The sequence below is a fragment of the Prunus avium genome, chromosome 5, assembly GCF_965620075.1.
Source record: "Prunus avium chromosome 5, drPruAviu1.hap1.1, whole genome shotgun sequence".
In the NCBI taxonomy this organism is placed as follows: Eukaryota; Viridiplantae; Streptophyta; class Magnoliopsida; order Rosales; family Rosaceae; genus Prunus; species Prunus avium.
In genome coordinates this window covers 30,028,832-30,049,923 of record NC_142288.1, presented here as the reverse complement: position 1 = coordinate 30,049,923, position 21,092 = coordinate 30,028,832, and the positions used below count along the sequence as shown (strand labels likewise).

At 36.2% G+C, this 21,092-nt stretch overlaps 2 protein-coding genes across 5 annotated transcripts; one reads left to right on the top strand and one right to left on the bottom strand.

The window, feature by feature from the left end:
* Window positions 1-1,265: 1,265 nt before the first annotated feature.
* LOC110747227 (nuclease) lies at window positions 1,266-4,713 on the bottom strand. Of its 3 annotated transcripts, XM_021947452.2 has the most exons (5): window positions 4,460-4,713; window positions 3,440-3,506; window positions 2,762-3,209; window positions 2,460-2,685; window positions 1,266-1,907 (listed from the first exon to the last, which is right to left on the bottom strand). In XM_021947452.2, exons 3-5 carry the CDS (start codon window positions 3,200-3,202, stop codon window positions 1,402-1,404), a joined length of 1,173 nt encoding a protein of 390 aa, XP_021803144.2. In that variant the 5' UTR covers window positions 3,203-3,209; window positions 3,440-3,506; window positions 4,460-4,713; the 3' UTR covers window positions 1,266-1,401. The 3 variants fall into 3 exon arrangements, with proteins under 3 accessions (XP_021803144.2, XP_021803137.2, XP_021803130.2); XM_021947445.2 differs by lacking the exon at window positions 3,440-3,506 and having other exon boundaries at window positions 2,762-3,214; XM_021947438.2 differs by lacking the exon at window positions 3,440-3,506 and having other exon boundaries at window positions 4,460-4,712.
* A 2,766-nt stretch (window positions 4,714-7,479) lies between these two features.
* On the top strand, window positions 7,480-20,859 carry LOC110745731 (ketose-bisphosphate aldolase class-II family protein). Of its 2 annotated transcripts, XM_021945860.2 has the most exons (42): window positions 7,487-7,752; window positions 7,955-8,030; window positions 9,424-9,483; window positions 9,601-9,681; window positions 9,890-9,966; window positions 10,097-10,151; window positions 10,261-10,309; window positions 10,593-10,730; window positions 11,075-11,150; window positions 11,827-11,905; window positions 12,006-12,052; window positions 12,207-12,401; window positions 12,762-12,837; window positions 12,943-13,023; window positions 13,096-13,176; window positions 13,259-13,335; window positions 13,415-13,469; window positions 13,565-13,613; window positions 13,773-13,910; window positions 14,323-14,404; window positions 14,510-14,588; window positions 15,112-15,158; window positions 15,459-15,670; window positions 15,961-16,048; window positions 16,202-16,321; window positions 16,426-16,544; window positions 16,632-16,704; window positions 16,799-16,918; window positions 17,006-17,074; window positions 17,182-17,352; window positions 17,439-17,486; window positions 17,627-17,768; window positions 17,880-17,977; window positions 18,178-18,322; window positions 18,693-18,781; window positions 18,853-18,963; window positions 19,443-19,517; window positions 19,628-19,693; window positions 19,782-19,970; window positions 20,059-20,169; window positions 20,298-20,378; window positions 20,505-20,859. In XM_021945860.2, exons 1-42 carry the CDS (start codon window positions 7,651-7,653, stop codon window positions 20,682-20,684), a joined length of 4,107 nt encoding a protein of 1,368 aa, XP_021801552.1. In that variant the 5' UTR covers window positions 7,487-7,650; the 3' UTR covers window positions 20,685-20,859. The 2 variants fall into 2 exon arrangements, 1 of the variants encoding a protein (XP_021801552.1); XR_015835709.1 differs by lacking the exon at window positions 20,505-20,859 and having other exon boundaries at window positions 7,480-7,752; window positions 20,043-20,169.
* The last annotated feature ends 233 nt before the right edge of the window (window positions 20,860-21,092 follow it).

The window sequence follows — 21,092 nt, the reverse complement described above, 5'->3', positions numbered from 1 at the left end:
TCAGGTTTCTATATTATCACTAGTCACCCTGTTTGCCCCTTCAAATTTCAAAGTTACTCTTCTTTACATTTATCCATTTCAGGCTTGGTGCTCATTTCATCCTATGATATTTTTATTATTGGAATTCTTTGCTTTTAAAAGACTTATTATGAACGAGTTTACAATGATTATATAACTCAAGTGACTAAAAGCGTTAATCACTGCAATCAATTGAGGTCTTGTGTTCGATTTTCTCCTCTGGGATGTAATTGATCAAGGGGAGAGACTTTGAAAGCTCCATTGCAGGCGGGTTTTGTCCCAAATTGGAAAAGCTGCCGACACCGGTGACCACAAGAGTCATGGTTCTCCTCATGGATATGGGACCATATGGTGTTTTATTACTACTTTAGTCTCAAAGGAAAAAAATCAATTAAAGAGCTTTTGTGAATTGTGATTGCGTGGTGGTGAAATGGTTTCGTTTCAAGCCAAATAAAAATTGTGTGATGATGATAATGGTATTGAACTGTGACTCTTCCTGTCCTCCATATTGAGTTGAGGCCAAACAATTCATGTGAAAAAGTTCCATGCACAAGTGGCACTCATTGGCATCACATGAAAAGTCCTAACAGATTATCATTCTCTAATGCTGTTGCCTTGCTACAAATGATCATGGGATGGGAGAATCAAGACTAGTGTTGTAATCAACCTTTAATTAAAGACTAATTATCCCACTCATCAATATTAATGAATGGTTCTTGTGAATAAGTGTGTGTGTGTGTGTGTGAGATAGATTCTCTGATATTTCATCATGTTAAACAGAGTTTAAGCCTTAATGATGTAATATGGATGCATACAAATAACCAGAATAAGAAAAGGAGGAGGAGAAGAAGAACACAATATGCCTCGACCAGTGATGAACTCGCTGGCTCTGGCCCCTCACAGGCGTGCATGATCTGATCAATGATGGTCATAATTTGTTCCCCGACAATAGCCACCTGCACTGCAGCATTATGCTTTCTTTCCATGGATCCTTTTTAGTCATGGAATATATGTACGGAACCTGGAAATGCCACATTAATCAATTCAATCAACTACTGTAGATCGACCAATTTAGTAATTGATTCTCTGTCACATTGTATTCCCTACCACACATGCAAGGCAAGCTATCTTCAAAGTTGCCTCCATCATTCTTTTGTAGTTCGGCTGTTTAGGAGTAAGGTGGAAAAGACAGCAACAGCAACCCCTCCAAATGGGTTGCTTTTCGTGAGAAAAAAAAAAAAAATATGTTATCTACCAATATATTTCTTTTTCTATAAACAAAACCTCCAATGTACACCAACAAAACCAAAATCTTTGGTCCGGTTGTTGAACCAGGAAAAAATGCCAACCCTAGCTTCAAACTATTGACCACAGTCAATTGATTTACATGGGAGATAAATCATGGATATAGTCATCCCACATTTCAGTCGCAATTGAGTCCCGCAACTGCGAAGTAAACTCCAGTTCTTCAGTCTCAAAAGCAATGTCCATAGCAGAGGCCTCAAAATGCATCATTGGTTCCACCTCTAGTGGGGGCAATGATTCCTCCATTTGCTGTATGGTGTCCTTCTCATACATTTTAAAAATCCAGTCATCTGGTTTCTCCCTACGCATGTAATTGTGTAGGGCACATGCTGCCACAACCAACTTGACTTGTGTTTGTAAGGGGTATGGAGGAGCTGCCATCAGTATAGGGAAGCGTGCCTTTAAAGCCCCAAAAGTGCGATCAGATGCATTTCGTAACATCGAGTGACGTTGATTAAATAGCTCTTTCGCATCTTGAGGGTGATAACCACTAGGAAACTCCTTCAAGTGATAAGGTACACCAGGATATGGAGCAATGAAGCCAGGCATATTTGCATACTTGTTGTCCACCAGGTAGTATCTCCCTGCATAGTTACAAATTTTGTACCCAACACTGCTAGTAAGATTCCACAGTTAGTTACTTTGATAGAATAAGATTGTTTCCATTTTTTGAAACAAGTTGACCCCCATGTGTTGCATACATGGGATCCAGCATTTACTTCTAGAACTCATTGTGTAACAAGTAAACTATAATCTGGAAAGCTATATAGTCTGCAACCACATCCACCCCCATTATCATGTGAGCTAGCCAAGAGAGAGCTGCTCTCTGTGTTTCAGAAAGTAAACCACAAATTGCTTCTTATGCTCTTTGGAAAAATCATATTTGAAAGGAATATTGGGCAAAGATGTCCACCAAAATGTTATAAATCTGTTAGAGAGTTCATATTGTGGCTTGATTGCAATTTCATAGTGTGAAACAACTTTTTCCAAAAGAAAATCACACATTCAAGATATTTAGTGAATGAAATGAATTGCGATTTATTATTACGCAAGCATAGTTATGTCCAAATTGACATCACACTCGCACCAGTATGCTACTTATGTTAACGGAATGGTACGCACAAAAGAATCAATACCTTCTGGGGTCTGCAATTTGTTTCGTCTTGTGAGTGCAGAATTTAAAACTTGCAAATCTGATGCAGAGCCTTCCCAACCAGCCAAGACATAATGGAACTTGAGATCAAATGAGCAAGCAGCCAGAACATTTTGTGAAAGTAAGCCATTCTTGTTGCGGAAAGGTCCTTGCTCATCTACGCCTACCATCACTGGGATGTGTATACCATCAACTGCTCCCACACAATCCTATAGGATAAAAATTTTGAAACTGAGAATCACATAGAAAGGAGATACAAATCAGACTTAGTCACCATGAGATTACCTTAAAATATGGATAGAATCTAGGATCTTCTGAAATTTCGGGAGGAACATCAGATCCTGGAGGCTGGAAGAAATCTAATGAAATTGCCCTTATTGCGTTCAACACATTGTTGAAATGACGACTGATGGTTTCTCCTGAATAACGGAATAACTCTTGAACAGCTCGAGTCCGTAGATTATGACCAATGATGAACATGAACATGGCTAATTGCTCTTCAATCTTGATTCGATTTGTGTGGCGCAGTAAGCCTTTTCCTTGCAAAATATCACACAACTTGTAGAAGACATGCTTATCCATGCGAAAATTTTCTAGACAACGTTCATTTTGACCACTTAGGACTTCATCTATAAACTTCGCACCAGTAGATGCTAAAGCATGAGTGAGTTCCTTTGGTATATAATTCCCGGAAACTGCATCCTTCTCATCATCTGTGCTCTCCATTACAAAACTAAACTTCACAGAGCAATATATGCATTGAATATCAGCAAGCATATGGCGGATTCAAATTTACAGAAATGATAGAGCAAAAGGAACAGATTCAATATTTGGAAGAGAACACAACAATGGGCAATTATTGGTTGATAACAACCCTTACCCAACTACATTATATCAAAAGAAATACATGATTTCTAAATGAAAAATTCATATATGAACAAGAAAGAGTGTCAACTGTCAAACCCCGTAATTCAAAGGAAACCTGTTTCCTCATAAGCATTCTGCAGTATTGATACTTTTGGTGAATCACCTAAAAATTGGAAAATCTATCAATCCAGCAGGAAAACCAAGTAAACCTTCATTTTAACGAATGGGGAATCACCTGAATCAATATTTTTAAACACTTGCCCAACTTTTAAGGTAATTTACTTTGTTACCTTCGCAATGATCGTATAGCTCCACCTTAGGTAATTAGATCCCTCATGTCTAAGTAAAAATTGACAATCAGAAGGTAAAACCACACTACCATTTAGCTTGTTTAGCAATAATAGCATTCATACATATATGCCCACACACATGCACGCATCCACCAGATACTTACTTAAATGCATATGCAAGTACCTACATAATAGCACACACATGCATCCACGCACAGAGAATAAGCTGCTAAGAGATGATACTACACGAAAAGTATACTTCATTCAAGTTACTACTTGAGAATCCACAGCCCGAGAAAATCAGCCTCCAAGAAAGAGGGGAGGCTAAAGTATAAGTAATAGCCAAACCAAGACCACACCAACTAGACAAATTTCACAAAAATGACATAATAAAAAGTTCTAAACTAATAACCGTAATAACAAAAAATACATGCAGCAAACTGCCAAAATTGCCCGAAAATTTTATCAAACTTGCAGATACAGAAACCCCAAATAAGGGGGTGAGTCATATTTCTAGTAGCTAAGTCCATAATCTTTGTTTTTTTTCTTATTATTATTAGTATTATTTTTTAAGTCTAATTGAGTATTCTTCTTCCATTCAATTATATACCTATACATGCAGACAGACCTCCACAGCTAAAGCATCAAATTCAAATGGACATGAGTAGGAATTGATGAATTCTTTAACTCTCGAATTACAAATGGAATGAAATTAACCGAATGCAAATTCAAACTCAAAGTTTGCAGTTCAAGTTCAATGACCGAAATCATAAACGTCATTAAATAAAATGCAAATGAAATGAGCATATCGAAATTGAGCCCATACCTGAAGAGAATAGAGCTCCACTAGCTTAGGAGGCAAACGACGCCGATGGTTTGGGCAAAACGAGAGAAATGTGTAATAAAACAGAATTGCTGGGCTTTTGGATTTGGGGGAGTGGCCTGAGCCACTGAGAAACGTAACGTTCGTTCTCTGTGTGAGTGTTTTTGTACTTTGCAGTCTTTTCTCTTCCCTTTTTTTTCTTTTCCACTAAATTTGTACTTGGCAGGTCATAAGTATGCAAGCTCTCCAGACGGACTCTGGAGGAGGAGGTTTCTCAAACTCACACGGTGACGGCGGGCTAAGACCCAATTTTCTTACAAGTATGCAGAAAGCAGCTTCCAAAAGGCCAAATTTTTCGGCCCAAAAAAGGCCCAATTTTCTTATGGGTATAGCCGGGCGGCTATACTGTTTTAAAAAATAAAAAAACCTCGCGTAGCCGAGCGGCTATACTTGGTTTCATTAATGTTGCTACAAATGGTATAGCCGGGCGGCTATACTTATTTTGACACGTGGGCGCCTAATTCTGGGAGGTCCTTTTTATTAAAAAAAAACGTATAGCCGCGCGGCTATACCCCTTTCTTCCTTTTTAATAGTATAGCCGCGCGGCTGTATTCCTTTTCCCCTAATTTGTTTTAAAAAATAGTATAGTTACTCTTTTTGAAACGTGGCGCCTAGACGCCTGGCGGGTCTTTTTTTTAATATATACTAGTCTCTCCGCACGCGCTTCCGCGCCTGCGAGAGGCATTTTTTAAAAATTTAAAAATTTATTTTAGAATTAAAAAAGATAATGGGTAGTTGTATTTCATAAAAAGAGGATCCATTATCTAATTTTTCTTTTAATTTTTAAATTTTTTAATATGAAAAAGTGTGAATTTACCATATTATCCTCATTTAATTAATAATTTCAATTCTTAATGTTTGCATTAATTAAGGGTATTTTCTAGTATTTTGAATGTTTCACCTTTCTCTGCCTTTTACTTTATATTAGCCTCTTTGCACGCACTTCCGTGCTTGCGAGAGGCTTTTTTTTTTAAAGTTTAAATTTATTTTAGAATTAAAAAAGATAATGGATAGTTATGTTCCATAAAAATAGGATTCATTATCTGATTTTTCTTTTAATTTTAATTTTAAAAAATATGAAAAACGTGTGAATTTACCATATTATCCTCATTTAATTAATAATTTCAATTCTTAATGTTTGCATTAACTAAGGGCATTTTCTGGTATTTTGAATGTTTCACCATTCTCTGCCTTTTGCTTTATATATATAGATATATAGATTAAATAGTACAGCCGATCGGCTATACCTGGGCTCTTTATTTTTTTAAAAAAATAGTATCGCCGACCGGCTATACCCAGTTTTTAATTTTTTTTATTTATAAATAGTATAGCCGCCCGGCTATACCTATTTTACGCGCTTTTTTAATAAATAGAATAGCCGCCCGGCTACACTCGATTATTTGTATAAAAAATTTCAGAATAGTATAGCCGTTCGGCCTTACCATTTTTTATAATTTTTTTAATAAATAGTATAGCCGGGCGGCTATACTCTTTATATATATACATCCTTTTTTTCTTTAAAAAAATTTTCCCCAGTTTTCGTTTATTGATATGAGTAGTTTAGAGCATTATTTATTACTATTAGGCCATTACCCGACCCTCTCTTGTCCACTTTTGATTTTTTACTTTTCTAGAGTTATTACTCATATAAAGAATTTAGCAATTTCACATTTAATAATGTATTATACAAGGATCTACATATTTTTAATAATACATCTATGTTCAACACACGTCTTAAAGACTCAGTAAAGTTCACGTTTTTTAAAAAGCAAACGTACAATACTCATATTATACAAGTATGTATGTATTTTTCATGTTTAATACATGTATTTTTTACAAAAATTTCAATAAGACACACAAAATTCACATATTATTATTAAAAATAATTTATATTAAAACATAATATAGTGGCGCACATTTAAGTTGTAATTTACCGAATAAAACACATACGTATTTTATTAGTATATTTTCATGTTCTATATTTTACTAACTAGGAATGAATGTACAACTGCGCAGCTATACTCAATATTTTCACCTATACTCGGTTTCTTTTATTTATATTTATTTATTTATCCTAAATATTTTTTTTTAAAATAGTATAGCCGCTTCTAAAAAAGTAAAAATTAAAAGAAAGTCGACTGATGCCTCTCCAGAGAAACGAAATTTCCTAAATTGTCCTTATGCAACTATGAAGCTTTCCAGCGCTTTCCTCATGTTGTTTGTTTTATGCATTCCTTTTGTTTTTCGTATGGGAAGCTTCATAGTTTGTTTTTTTTCTTTCAAGTTGATAAAAGTTTTCCACATTTTCCTCCAAATTCTATGTAGTCACGGGTTGAGTAGCCACATACTAGCCTTGAGTGGTCATGCCCCCGAACCTACACGTGGCTCTTTGTACATTTAAGAACATTTGTTGTGTTTTATAAAAAAAAATTGGAAAAAAAGTTATGTAACGGCCTCCAAACTAAGTTATCACATTTGGCTCCTCCATAAAACTTTTTCGAACTCTCCCTTTCGGGAAAAACTCTCATATAAGGGGTTAATGCTTTTTGCTATCCTCAGTCAATAATGTAATAACACGAAACATATCATGTAAGTAATGCATCGAGCCAACGTGGTGTATAATGATTGAACCTAAATGACAAGTGTCATAATTCCACGTGGATATCTCTTTCGTTGGCGGGCTTTTCGCGCCACCCTCCTCCAAGGTCCGAATGGTAATTCTGCACTATCTACTGCCAAAATATTATCAAACTTATCAATCAAGCGGCTATGTCCTTTTAAAATTCAGTATAAACTAAATATATAATAAAACTGAATATTATTAAAAAAGAATAAAAAAGAAAAAGAAAGAAAACAAGACTGACGTGACGGAAAGAGGGTGAAGTTCTACCCCCGCACGCTATTTGGCGCGCGCAGGGAATCTTTGCCACGATGGAAACGTGGATGCCTTAGGATAGGAATAGGACAGAAGCAGGTCTCTTTGCAAGTCTACGTCATGTCGTATATATTTCGTTTCGTTTCAGTGGCTACTGCCACCAACCAAGCTCTGCAATTGACCGGTTGAGTTACTGTCCGTAGCAAAAATTAAGCAAAGCAGAAGAAAACAGAGTAAAAGGGGTCTGGCACTGGCAGCAATGGGGTTCCATGGCGTTCTTGGGTTCGTGGGCTTGGATGACTTGAGCTTGGACTTGGCTTCTTCTCTTATCCGCAGTGGCTACAAAGTCCAAGCTTTCGAGGTTTCCGTCCTTGTTTCCTTTTCTTTGCTCAATTTGTGATTTGAATTATGCTTTTCGGTTTTGTTGGATTTGGATTTATTGGAAATGGGAAAAGTGATCTGAGATTCTTACTCAAGAGACTCTTGCAATTTCCTTTCCTGAGATTTATTAAGTGTTGCATATTTCAGTACGTTAATTTATAATGCAATTGTTTCACCTGCAGACGTATGAGCCTTTGATAAATGAGTTTCTAAAACTAGGGGGGATTAGATGTGGCAGCCCAAAGGAGGCAGGGAAAGGTAGATCAACATCTGACTCCTGTTTGATCAGAATTCTATATTCCTTAGCCAAATGTGTCTGGTCTGGTCATCACATTAAATGCATGCATATATATATATATATATAACACGTACATTCTCTCTCAAAAACTCATCGACACTCCTCATTGTTCACCTACTCATTCATTGATTTGAGTTGATATACATATGAATGTAATTATGGGATTTTAAAAGGGCTTTTAATTAGTTGAAATACAGTAAATTGGTTGAAATATATATATACACACACACACAGAGCTTCCATTGAGGGATCCCTCAAATACTTATTTGAGGGACACCCTTGTAGGGCCCACTCTGTATTGTATTTCACTAATACAAACCATCTATTTTGTAGATACTCATTCAAAGATCATCTCTACAAAAAATCACTTGAATCCGATATAATTTGACCACTCAATTGAATTATTGAAATTTTAGTACACACAATTGGATATCAAAACAGTTTCCGATTTATCTAATTTTTTGCAAAGATGATCTATGAATGCAGACTTAGAAAATAGATGGTTTCGATCGTTGAAAAAATATTTGTAGGGGATCCTAAAGGGTGTCCCTCAATAGAAGGGGACTGTATATATATATATACAGTCCTGATCTCTTGGACCACAGGAGTCCAAGAAATTGTGGTCACCTACCGTTGGATATTAATTCAATGGTTCAAAAAAGTTTCTTAAAAGGAGTGCAAGAGTGAGTGAACCATTGAATTTACATCCAACGGTGAGTGACCACAAATCTCTTGGACCACAGGAGTCCAAGAAATTGTGGTCACCTACCGTTGGATATTAATCCAATGGTTCAAAAAAGTTTCTTAAAAGGAGTGCAAGAGTGAGTGAACCATTGAATTTACATCCAACGGTGAGTGACCACAAATCTCTTGGACCCCTGTGGTCCAAGAGATCAGGACTATATATATATCAGTCCTGATCTCTTGGACCACAGGAGTCTAAGAAATTGTGGTCACCTACCGTTGGATATTAATCTGAGTCCAGGACTATATATCTGGTCACCTAGGAGTCCAGGACTATATATGTAAATGTATTTGAGTGGACCAACAACTTTAAACATCATCAAACTGACATTTCTTTTTCTCTTTGTTGGTCTGACTCAAATTCTCATATCTATTTCAGATTGTAAAGTGACGATTTAGATATAAAGTCAGATCAAAATTTAAATCTCTGTATATTTAATTTACTCTTGGAGTCATTTTAATTAATTCTAAACCATATGACCTTTGTTGCCTCTACTATTCATTGAAATTGTGCCGTTTCTGGTTCAATATGATCATTTCTTATGATGGACTCTCTGATCTTACTTTAAAAAGCTCTTCTTTCTTATTTTTTTCTTCACTGGCTTGCAGATGTTGCAGCTTTGATTGTGTTAATATCTCAAGAAGATCAAGTTAATGATGTAACTTTTGGTAATGAGGGTGCATGGAAAAGTCCTTCCGAAGCTTTTTGACATTATATCCCATATGCCATATTTCTTTATAGTTACTTTGAACATATACTGATTACGTATCTGTGTGGGAATGTAGGATTGCAGAAGGATACTGTTGTCATGTTTCGCTCAACAATATTACCATCATATACTCAGAATCTGGAGACGTATTTCACAGGCAATTGAAACCCTAATATTGTTGGCACTATGTGATGATGAGTTGTCTATAAATGTGTTTCTGTCTTGTAATATTTGTTCCCTGATTTATTGCCTAGAATACATCTTTTTAGTAATGGATATATCTTGGAATACTTGTAATCTTCTTCCGGATCAATATCATTTTTTTGAGATTTGAGTTAACACTAACGTTTTTATTTTTCTAGCAGATGATAGTGAGACAGCTTATCTTGTAGATGTGTATGCCACAAAAGGAGTATCTGATGGTTTAAATGGAAAAATCATGGTAAGATTACTTGCTCATCATTAACCCATTCTTGCTTGTAGTGGTGGATGCAAAGGTTCTCCCCTCCCTCTGCCCTCCCAATCATCTAACCTATTTTGGGTTGAGTGCTGATGTTTTTATAACTCCTTAGATTGCTTCCTCAGGAAGTTCAGATGCCATTTTAAAGGCACGACCAGTTCTCTCTGGTAATATTGATTCAAATAAACTAAAATACTGATATTGGAAGATACTTTTAATAAGCCTTTCTTTCTAATGTCTTTATCATCTCTCCCTCAAATTTTCTCTTGCTTACAGCAATGTGTGAAAAGCTTTATGTTTTTGAGGGCGACGTTGGTGCTGGAAGGTGTGCATTCTTCTTCACCTTGTGACCTTTTTACATAATTAAGACTAGAAATAAACTGCATTTTGTTGAGGTGTATACATGCAAGTTTATATATGTATGTTTTCTTTTCTCCATATAAAAGTGAAGGTACATGTTGCTTTTTGAAGGAAATAATTACTCAACTAATATGTGACATTTCTTGGTTGTGCAAATGTATATATTTATTTGTTCCCCCTCCCCCAATATCGTTTGTATAAAAAAAAATTATTTGTATCATGATCTTCTAATTTTCATCTAACTGCAGAAAAATTAGGATGGTTAAGGAACTGCTTGAGGGTATTCATCTTGTTGCTTCTTTGGAGGCTATTTCTCTTGGCACTAAAGCTGGTATTCATCCGTGGATAATCTATGATATCATATCTAATGCTGCGGGAAACTCATGGTGCGTGCTTATGCAGAAAACTTATTTCTATATTTCCTCAAAGATTAAAAGAAGAAAACACTGTATCGGACTTAAGTCTTAAAACTTACTATAACAGTAGGAAATACAATACATCAAAAACATAAACAGTCTAGGATCCATGTGCTGGAACAATTTTAAAACATGAAGTCTTAAAATTTACTAGAACAGTAGGAAATACGGTACATAAAAAACATAAACAGTCTCGGATCTTTGTGCTGCTGGAACTATTTTTGGACATCCACTACTGAGATACTCATATTATGTTTAGTGTATTTTTTATCACTTCATATTGTGCCACCATTTTAAATCTTTACTGATTGCAGGGTTTTTAAGAACCATATTCCTCAGTTGTTAAAGGGTGCTGCCAAAGATGATTTCAATACTCTTGTTCAAAAGTTGGTAAGATATACTGCAACCATTTGTGTTTCAAGCTTTGTATCACTCAGTTCCATTTTAAGTACACTTTTCTGCTTTATATTTGGATTGAATTCAATCAGTGGTGTTGGTTGTTTTCTTTCTAAAGCAACATCTCATATTCTTCCATAACAATCACAATTTTCTTTCTTGTATCAAATTTTATAATGACAGTCTATCAGCTTGCAACCATCTGTCAAATGATTTGCCTCATGATGATGCATAAGTCTGATAGCATGCATAAAAAAATATGGATAAGTCTGTGCTTTCATGCATAATGAAATTTAACTCTTTGGTATTGTTTTAGCATGAATACCAAAGCAATGGTCTATTTGTGCTTAGCAGCGGTCAATGACATTTAAATCAAGCTTACTTGGTAATTATTCTATGTAGAAGCCGTTTACTGAAGGAATTATCATCATGTACACAGAATGGAAACACAAATAGAAATAGGAATAGGAAGCTTGAAATAGAAATAAAAACAATTCTGACTAAGCAGTAATCTCAAAACTTTTATTGGTGCTAGAGAAGTTTATATATTAAATTTTGTATCAGGCTAATTTTGGAATTTGAATTATTAAAGTTTCATTTTAGTCTTTGTCTTGGTGCCTTTCATTTTGTATTTCATTACTTAACATTCATGCAACTTTTTGTATTCAAGAGGATTATATTGGATCTGGCCAAATCACTTACTTTTCCTCTCCCACTTTTAGCAGTTGCTCATCAACAACTTCTGCTTGGTACGGAATCTTAAAACACAATCGGGTCACTTGTTATTGCTCTATGTTTGGAAATGATCAGCTTTGTGCTTAATACTTTCTCATACATTGCCTTTTTCAGGGTCTTCACATTATAACACAGATGATGAAGATGCTGAGTTGATTAAGGTTGTTTTATAACTGAGCTAAAAAATATCTGATTAAGAGGTTTTTGTGGCTTTATTTCCTCCCATGTTACATCAAAATTGTTTTGAAATATGTGTTCATATTTAACATAAGCTTATTCTTTCTTATGTGTGTATACTATACAACTTTTGTACAGGTTTGGGAAAAGAAACTTGGAGTGAGAATTTCAGATGCAGCAAATGCTGAGACTTACATCCCTGAGCAATTGGCCAGCCACATTGTTGCCAAATCATATACCATCAACCGAGTTGGCTTCATTGGTCTTGGAGCAATGGGATTTGGAATGGCAACTCACCTTTTAAATTCAAACTTTTCTGTTCTTGGTTATGATGTAAGTCCTCAGTTCAAACTTCAAATTCTTATTTCATTCTGAAAATTCCTTGCTTGGAACAAGAAACTGGTATTTAGTTGAGGCTCTCTTGTATCATTTCATTTGCCATCTTTCATGCGTAGGTTGTTTTAAATAGTATATCATATGTTCACCTGATTGATTCTTGTCATGTGTGTGTTTATGCTTGTATCTGATGTTGTCTTGTAAACCTATGTGCATGTGCATTTAGGGGTTGGTACAGGAACTTGCATGTGTTCATGTCCATTTATTATGTTTGACCGTCTCGATTAAGTTGCAGATTGATACTAGTTTAAGATACCACTAGAACTGATCTAATTTTCCGCCTTCTTTTGAATGCAGGTATATAAACCAACACTAACTCGATTTGCCAGTGCTGGTGGCTTGATTGGAAGCTCTCCAGCAGAAGTATGCAAAGGTAATTGGAGACATAGTTCTAGAAGTAGAAATAACCTATTTGTTATCTACACAATCTGTTTCTGGTGCAATAACCTATTTGTTTCTGATGCATTTTCTCGCCTAGACGTTGATGTGCTGGTAATAATGGTCACAAACGAAGCTCAAGCTGAGAGCGCTTTATATGGGGATTTTGGTGCCATTTCAGGTAAACAAATTCTTCTCAGCACATCTACTCCGTGTTTTATTAGCACTAACCCCATATTCCTGTGTTTTATAGCACTTCCATCTGGCGCTTCTATTATCCTTTCATCCACTGTTTCTCCTGGATTTGTTAGCCGACTAGATCAGCGCTTGCAAAGTATGTCTTCCATTCCATGTCACACCATGTTTATGCTTTACCTTGTGATGAAATTATAGTCTTCATTCTGCAAATGTTATAGATGAAGGAAAGAATTTGAAGTTGGTGGATGCTCCTGTTTCTGGTGGTGTTGTGAGAGCTTCCATGGGGACACTTACGGTGTGCAAAAACAACCATTCGTTTTATCCCAATATCTTGTTATTGCTTACTGATCTTTGGACTTATGTGTCTTTCTCAGATTATGGCGTCTGGTTCAGATGAAGCTCTTAAGAGTACTGGTTCAGTCCTCTCAGGTACTAAGCATGTAGTATAAGGTTCATCAGGATTCAGGTTGTAGAGTTGTCATAAATAATTTTGTGACTGCTACTTGGCTATTTGCTTTGAACAGCACTAAGTGAGAAGCTTTATGTTATCAAAGGAGGCTGTGGGGCTGGAAGGTACTTCTGAGTCAACGTGTGTTGTATTTTGTGTCTCATTGTCTATTCATATGATTGGAGGTCTATGAAGATATTGTTCAATTCATGATGCATATTGTTCTAGTTCTTCTGGGGAAGTGAAATTCCATTACTTTATTCCTCTTATATTTTGTTCTCTAGTGGTCTAAAGATGGTAAATCAATTGCTTGCTGGAGTTCATATAGCATCGGGAGCTGAGGCAATGGCATTTGGAGCTCGATTGGGTCTTAATACAAGGATTTTGTTTGATTTCATCACAAATAGTGAGGGATCATCCTGGTAACTGTCTTCCTTGTTCCAGTACTTCATTTCTGAAACCTTAAATTTGTTTCATTTAACATGCACATGTTTGCATTTGATTTTTCTCTTTGATGCTTCTAGCGTCCTAGTTTGAGAGGAAACTTGTTGTTGATGTCAAATGTTCCCATTAGGATGTGAGCTAGTAATTGCTTTCCCCTCACACATGAACTTCTTTCTACCACGAGAGGACCCAACACATGGAATTGAACATAATTGGAAGATTGCAAGTTGAAACCAAAAAGATTCAAACTTAAAATTTCCTATTTTGATACCATGATAATTTTGTTTGTTTATTACTATTCTAAAAAAAACATAAGCTTGTAGAATACGGGCAAATTATTGTTTTCTATTGGGAACACCCTAAGGCTGTCAATCGTGTTTTATATTGCAGGATGTTTGAAAATCGTGTTCCACACATGCTGGACAATGATTATACTCCGCATTCTGCACTTGATATCTTTGTGAAGGATCTGGTCAGACAGACATCTACTCCATGCAGTGTTTTGAATAAAAACAACTTATAATTGTAACAAGAAGTTATTTTCAGGTTACTATAATCATATTTTTATCATCTACAGGGAATTGTTTCTCATGAATGTTCAGTCCGAAAAGTTCCTCTTCATATTTCAACTGTTGCCCATCAACTCTTCCTGTCAGGTTCTGTTTAATCTCCTCTCTTTAAAACTGTGGAGACATATTGCATGAGTTAATGGGGATAACCATGCGGAAAAGCAAATTTCTTGTTTACCTGATAACATGTCACAAATGTCAACTTTTCAAAAAATTTAAAATCTAAAACTTAAATGAGATAGGATAATAAAGATCATTGTCTACACATAACATGTGGTGGAAAGTGATAAATATAACACTGAAACGTGTAACAGAAACCAGAAATACATGTATGTTGTAATTCGGTTATATCTGAGGAGAATTCTTTTGCATTCAATATGACAAACGTACCCCAAAGGTACCTACCTACCTAGCCACTTGCTAGTGTTTCCTGCCACCCAAAGATTGTACTGTTTGGCAGGGCCCCCCAGTTTTGAATCTAATCCGCAAAGGGGATTGCGGGATCTGGGAATCAAAATAAGAAAAAAAAGGACAAACGTTAGCCCTTGGGTTCCTCCTTGAGTTGTTAGCTTGCATATGGAAACTAAAACTTGATGCAACTACCGAGCAGGTTCTGCTGCAGGCTGGGGTCGGCAAGATGATGCTGGTGTGGTTAAGGTATGGGCAACTCTTATTGCCTTTTTCTTTCAGTTGAAGGAAGTTAGTACGTTTAGTACATGAAAAAGTATCTAAACATAATTCCAGACATAAACCTTTCCACTATTAGTTTTTTTTAACTGGAAACCTTTTGGCATATAGCTCATTTGGATTTTACTATAAAGTTTGAAATGAAAAATAGTGGGATACAAGGCAGAAAACTCTTAGTGGCTGGGCTATAGCTTGCTGAAAGATACCACCATGCTAAAGGGACTGGAGATGGCAGTCAGTGGTTTAACTAAATATTTTGTATGTCTGTAGGTTTATGAGACACTCACAGGTGTTAAAGTAGAAGGAAAACTTCCGGTTCTTAAGAAAGACTTTATCTTGAAATCCCTCCCAGGTGAGTGGCCAGTTGATCCCATTGGTGAAATACAGAGACTAAATCTGGAAAGTTCAAAGACTTTGGTTGTTCTTGATGATGATCCAACTGGAACTCAAACTGTTCATGATATTGAGGTCTTAACTGAATGGTGAGTCTCTTTAATTGTCTTATGTGTAACACTGTCATAGATTTCCTTTTGGAAACAACAAATGAGCTAAGCTACAGATTTTATTGTAGATCACACATACTATATGGGGCATATAGCAGGTTATTATGATGTGTATTTCCTGCAAAATTTCTACTTAGTTTGCGCAAATACTGACAAATATTTGCCTCCGCTATTATTCTTATGCTAATAATAGAAACCATATATACAATTTTATAAAAAAACGACCAGATATTCCAGAGTTGTTATAAATTGGTCACTGTTCTTTGTAGGACTGTTGAATCACTAAAGGAGCAGTTCAGAAAAAAACCTAAGTGCTTTTTCATTTTGACCAACTCCAGGTCCTTGAGTTCTGATAAGGTAAAGGCCTTTGTGTAAGCACATCAAAGATCCATCTATAAATCATGTTAACTCAATAAAAACATCTTTCTCTCTCCAAGGAATGCTTTTTTTTTTTTTGGTTCTTTAATTGTTTGACAGTCATATTCAGTATGTAGATTGATGTTTTTACAGGCCACGGCATTAATTAAAGACATCTGTAGAAACCTACATGCTGCAACCAAATCAATTGAGAATGCTGATTATACAGTAGTTTTGAGAGGTGATTCGACTTTGCGTGGCCATTTCCCAGAGGCAAGGACTGTGACTTTAACCATATTTGATTATTTACGTTACAGAGTCATTCAACACTACTGGGACTTCTCACATTATTTGATGAGACTACCTTATCTGTTTAGGAAGCTGATGCCGCTGTTTCAGTATTGGGTGAGATGGATGCATGGATCATCTGCCCCTTTTTTCTTCAAGGAGGGCGTTATACTATCGGAGATATACACTATATTGCAGATTCTGACCAGTAATGTTCATCCCTTTTTTGTGTCACAAATACTTAATAATGATTTGGTGGTGAATTAACATTGGTCATGGTTCATGGGGTCTTTAGGCTTATCCCTGCAGCAGATACAGGATTCGCTAAAGATGCTGCTTTTGGCTACAAATCTTCGAATCTTCGAGAGGTCTAATATTTATATCTTGTGCTTCAAATACATAGTTTTAATACATATTGCAGTGGATATTAGCTTGAATTGTAACTTTGAACTTCGTTGATAGTGGGTTGAGGAGAAAACCGCCGGCCGCATACCAGCCAGCAGTGTTACATCTGTTTCTATCCAACTTTTAAGAAAAGGTGGGCCAGATGCTGTTTGTGAGCGTCTTTGCAGTTTGCAAAAGGTACAGAGAAACCTGCTAAGTAAAACATGCAAGCAAAATACATGAAATGCTTATATATCTCCACCTTGGACTATGATTTTGGAACAGGGATCTACGTGCATAGTTAATGCAGCCAGTGACAGAGACATGGCTGTTTTTGCTGCTGGAATGATCAAGGCAAATTTCCTGCTGTTCTTAGACCTTATTATTTTTTACACCTTCCTCCAGTATATTTTGATCAAATTGTGGGCGCTTCTTTTATGAGTTTTTGTTTGATGTGGCAGGCGGAACTAAGGGGCAAGCATTTCTTATGCCGAACTGCTGCTAGCTTTGTTTCTGCCAGGATTGGAATTATCCCCAAAGCTCCAATTTTTCCCAAGGATCTTGGAATAAACAAGGAAAGGAATGGTGGTCTCATAGTTGTTGGGTCATATGTTCCAAAAACGACAAAACAGGTTGAACCAGTTATCTGGATATCTGTTGTGTGACTACCTCTCCACTATGTTATTGTTACCTTATGGCTCACACTCTTAATTCATAGGTTGAAGAGCTTAAATTACAATGCAACCAGATTTTAAGAAGCATTGAGGTGACCAAACATAATTTCTCTCTTGTGCATTTAATGTTCATTGTTAAGTTACTGTTGATTCCAAACACAAAATTGTAATAGGTCAGTTTCTATGTAACTTTACTTTGGTAACACTAGGGATCTGAATATGCCATAATTAGGTTTCGGTTGCTAAAGTTGCCATGAGTTCTATGGAAGAGAGGGAGGAGGAAATCAGTAGAGCAGCTGAGATGGCAGATATTTTTCTTACAGCTCGGAAGGACACTCTAATAATGACCAGTCGGGAGCTCATTACCGGCAAAAGTTAGTCTCTTTTTCTTTTTGTTTAAAGAATTATCTGAGTGTATCATATTTGCAAGAACCATGTAAAGAGCTTTCTCTGCTATTGTCTATTTTGAATTGGCCATTGGGCAGCTCCCTCTGAGAGTTTGGAAATCAACTTCAAAGTTAGCTCTGCACTGGTGGAAATAGTTAGACGCATATCTACGAAACCACGATACATACTTGCCAAGGTACTTCTACGTTTTCAAATGAAAAATGTTCAATTCCCTATTTTTCTGTATTTAAAATATTATATATATATATATATGGAAGTTATCATTGAGGGATTAAATCTCATCTTTCTGTCACAAAGTTTAATTGTATCAGTAGCCTCTCTGTTGTAACTGGTATTGTTTCATGAGTTTTAGTGCTGAATTTGTACTTCATTTAGGGTGGAATCACATCATCTGACCTTGCTACGAAAGCTCTTGAAGCAAAATGTGCCAAAATAGTGGGACAAGCCCTGGCCGGTGTTCCCTTGTGGCAGCTAGGTCCTGAGAGTAGGCATCTGGGAGTTCCATATATTGTTTTTCCTGGTGAGTTTTGGTGTTCTCAAATATTCTTGTGCTAGATTTACTAAAAGGGTGTATTAGAATAAAAATAGCAGTTGTCCACATCCTAAAGCTTAAGTCTTGGGTAACAATGGTAAATCAACAAAAAAAAAATTCATGGCATAGTGGGAGATTTTGAATTCAGATCTCGCAAAGCTCGCAATTTATTTGAATTCCACATGTTGGGATCTCTAACAGTGGAGAGACACCAACTCGTGAGGGTGAGAGGGAGTGTTAGAATACAAAAATAGTTGGCTCACAGCCACATTTTAACACTTAAGCTTTTGGGAACAATGATAAACCAACAAAACTTATATATTGGACTTGGAACTTCTTAAAATTCTCCAATTCTCAGGTAATGTTGGTGACAATAGCGCATTGGCGGAGCTAGTGAAATCCTGGGCTCGTCCAGTCAGACTTTCATCAACCAAAGAGCTTCTTCTGGTAAGGATCATTAATTTCAAGTTTCATAACTATTTTTTCCTCGCATACTAACAAATGTAATATCTGTAAAGAATGCGGAAAAGGGTGGATATGCTGTAGGAGCATTCAATGTTTATAATTTGGAAGGAGTAGAGGCTGTTGTTGCTGCAGCAGAGGAAGAACAAAGCCCTGCTATATTACAGGTTAGAAATACTATAACGTGAGATGAATCTAGTTAATTTTGTTAATAGCCCAATGTTCCTACAAGACAGATTGTGTGACTATTTTAAGTAACTTTTAGGAAGCCAATGACAGGAGATTAACTTAATCTTTTCTAAACTTGACACGTAATTAGAATTTCTCAAACGATCCAATTGCTACAAGAGATGATTGCTCAATTGAACATCTCTTCATGGAAACAGAGCAACATCCAATTCCTCTATGCTAATTCCACTGCTCTTGTATTTCCTATATGTAGATGCATCATAGGGTTAATAATTTTCTCTTGTTGATTTCAGGAAATGAACTAGGATAGGAACAAACGGTTCTCTTATGCTCATTGATTATTTATTTATTTATAATAATATAACGATTCAGTTTAATGCCTCAAAGATTTATCTATGATATATCTGAATTTCAATGGAATTTCAGATAATTTTATAAATTGTCATTTATTATCTAGATCCATCCTGGTGCCTTGAAGCAAGGAGGGATCCCGTTGGTCGCATGTTGTATATCTGCTGCTGAACAAGCCAGTGTAAGTGGCACATTCTTAACACGTGTTTCTATAATGTCCTTCCGCGTCATTACCGAACCTACTTTCAGTCCCTAAGAGCTGGTACTGAGATAATGTACATATTATGGCAGGTTCCCATAACTGTACACTTTGACCATGGAACTTCAAAGCAAGATCTGGTGGAAGCTCTTGAGTTGGTAAGTTGACTTTTTACCCTTTGTGTTCATGTTGTTTATATCATCATATATCATCATAGAGAGTTATTAATTGTATTTTCCTTCCCAGGGATTTGATTCAGTCATGGTGGATGGTTCACATCTTTCCTTCACCGAAAATGTTTTGTACACTAAGTTTGTAGCGTTCTTCGCTCACTCGAAAGGTGTGCTAGTAGAAGCTGAACTAGGGAGATTGTCAGGGACAGAAGATGATTTGACTGTTGAAGATTATGAAGCAAGGCTGACTGATGTTAAGCAGGTTATTTTTTTCCTTCCAAGTTTACGAAATCAGCTTTCCTTTACTCTTAAACTTTTCTAAAATCATGAGAAGGCCTTGCGAATTTCAGGCTCAAGAGTTCATTGATAAAACCGGGATAGATGCTTTGGCAGTGTGTATTGGAAATGTCCATGGAAAATACCCTGCAAGTGGGCCAAATCTGAGACTTGATTTGCTTAAGGTCAAGTATAAATGTTGATTGATGAATGAAATATGCATGTTACATGGGTACCAAATATGCAAGCCTTCCCCACCCACACACATCCTCATTATCTATGTTAGTACTGAGTTCAATTTCCTCTATGATAGGATTTGTATGCTTTGAGTTCGAAGAAAGGAGTGCTCCTAGTGCTTCATGGAGCTTCTGGTTTGCCTAAGGAACTTATCAAGGTAAAATGTTTATATGTAATGACTTGAAAAACAATTAGGGTTCATAGGTTTTCGTTTACAAGTTGAAGATCGTCTTGTATTTCGATGCCTTAATGTCTGCATAAACTGTTTTGAGTCCTTGAACAGGAATGCATAGAGCATGGTGTGAGAAAGTTCAATGTAAATACGGAGGTGCGAAAAGCTTACATGGATTCCCTTAGCAACTCTAAGAAAGATCTAGTCCACGTTATGGCGTCTGCAAAAGAAGCCATGAAAGCAGTGATTGCAGAGAAGATGCATCTATTTGGTTCTGCAGGAAAGGCGTGAGATGGTTTTGAAGCGACCACCAACCGAGTGATGGAGTGATGTATCACATATGATGAGTCATCTATCTAATTACATGTTCCCAACTGTTGAATTTGTTGTATAAATAAAAATTCAAGCTCATGTATAATTAAATTGAGGAACTCACAAAATAATAGTCTTTTCAATTTCCATACCATTATCTGTCCTCTCTTTTATGTAAATAGGTCGAGACTCGAGAGATATCTCCATTAACTATTAATCCGTATTATTTTTAGATTAAATTAAAGATCAATAGATCATCTTTATTGTTAGTTACTCACCAAATCTCAAGTTTAAGCTGTCACAGGAGCATAGATAAATCCCATTCCTCCACTCCCAATTATTTTTTTTCCTTTTTCTTTTTTCTTTTTTTTATTCATTAAAAAAGCA